The following is a 598-nucleotide window of genomic DNA, read 5'->3' as shown; positions in this document are numbered from 1 at the left end:
CAAAAACTGGGATTGGGGAGGGGGCAGAGACTCCCTGATCCCAAAAAACGGGATTGGGGAGGAGGCAGAGATTCCCTGATCCCAAAAACCGGGATTGGGGAGGGGCAGAGACTCCTGATCCCAAAAATCAGGACGAGGGAGGGGACAGAGACTCCCTGATCCCAAAAATCGGGTCTGGGGACGAGGCAGAGACTCCCTGATCCCAAAAACCGGGATTGGGGAGGGAACAGAGACTCCCTGATCCCAAAAATCAGGACGAGGGAGGGAACAGAGACTCCCTGATCCCAAAAACTGGGATTGGGGAGGGGGCAGAGACTCCCTAATCCCAAAAAACGGGATTGGGGAGGGGGCAGGGCCATTCCTGATCCCAAAAATCAGGATCCCTCCGAGGCTGCCGGGCCTGGGAATGAGAAAGTGGGGAGAGGGATCTGAGCTGGGGGTGGAAATCCCTGATAGGAATTGCTGTTCTATCCCTAAAAATGGGAATTGTTATTCCACCCCTAAAAATGGGAATTGTTATTTCATCCCTAAAAATGGGAATTGTTATTCAGTCCCCAGTTGGAATTGTTATTCCATCCCTAATGGGAATTGTTATTCC

At 52.0% G+C, this 598-nt stretch overlaps 1 protein-coding gene across 1 annotated transcript in view; it reads left to right on the top strand.

The window, feature by feature from the left end:
* The window catches only part of LOC113980982 (heat shock factor protein 1-like), a 2,559-nt gene extending 2,184 nt beyond the window's left edge, over positions 1-375 (top strand). Inside the window, exon 3 of the mRNA XM_027708222.1 lies at positions 1-375. This exon is cut by the window's left edge and continues 130 nt beyond it. Coding sequence (XP_027564023.1) covers positions 1-38 — 38 coding nt within the window. The 3' untranslated portion in view covers positions 39-375.
* Positions 376-598: the final 223 nt, after the last annotated feature.

This window comes from Neopelma chrysocephalum, unplaced genomic scaffold, assembly GCF_003984885.1.
Source record: "Neopelma chrysocephalum unplaced genomic scaffold, ASM398488v2 Primary Assembly neopelma1_95775, whole genome shotgun sequence".
Taxonomy (NCBI): Eukaryota; Metazoa; Chordata; class Aves; order Passeriformes; family Pipridae; genus Neopelma; species Neopelma chrysocephalum.
This window is presented reverse-complemented; position numbering and strand designations above follow the sequence as displayed.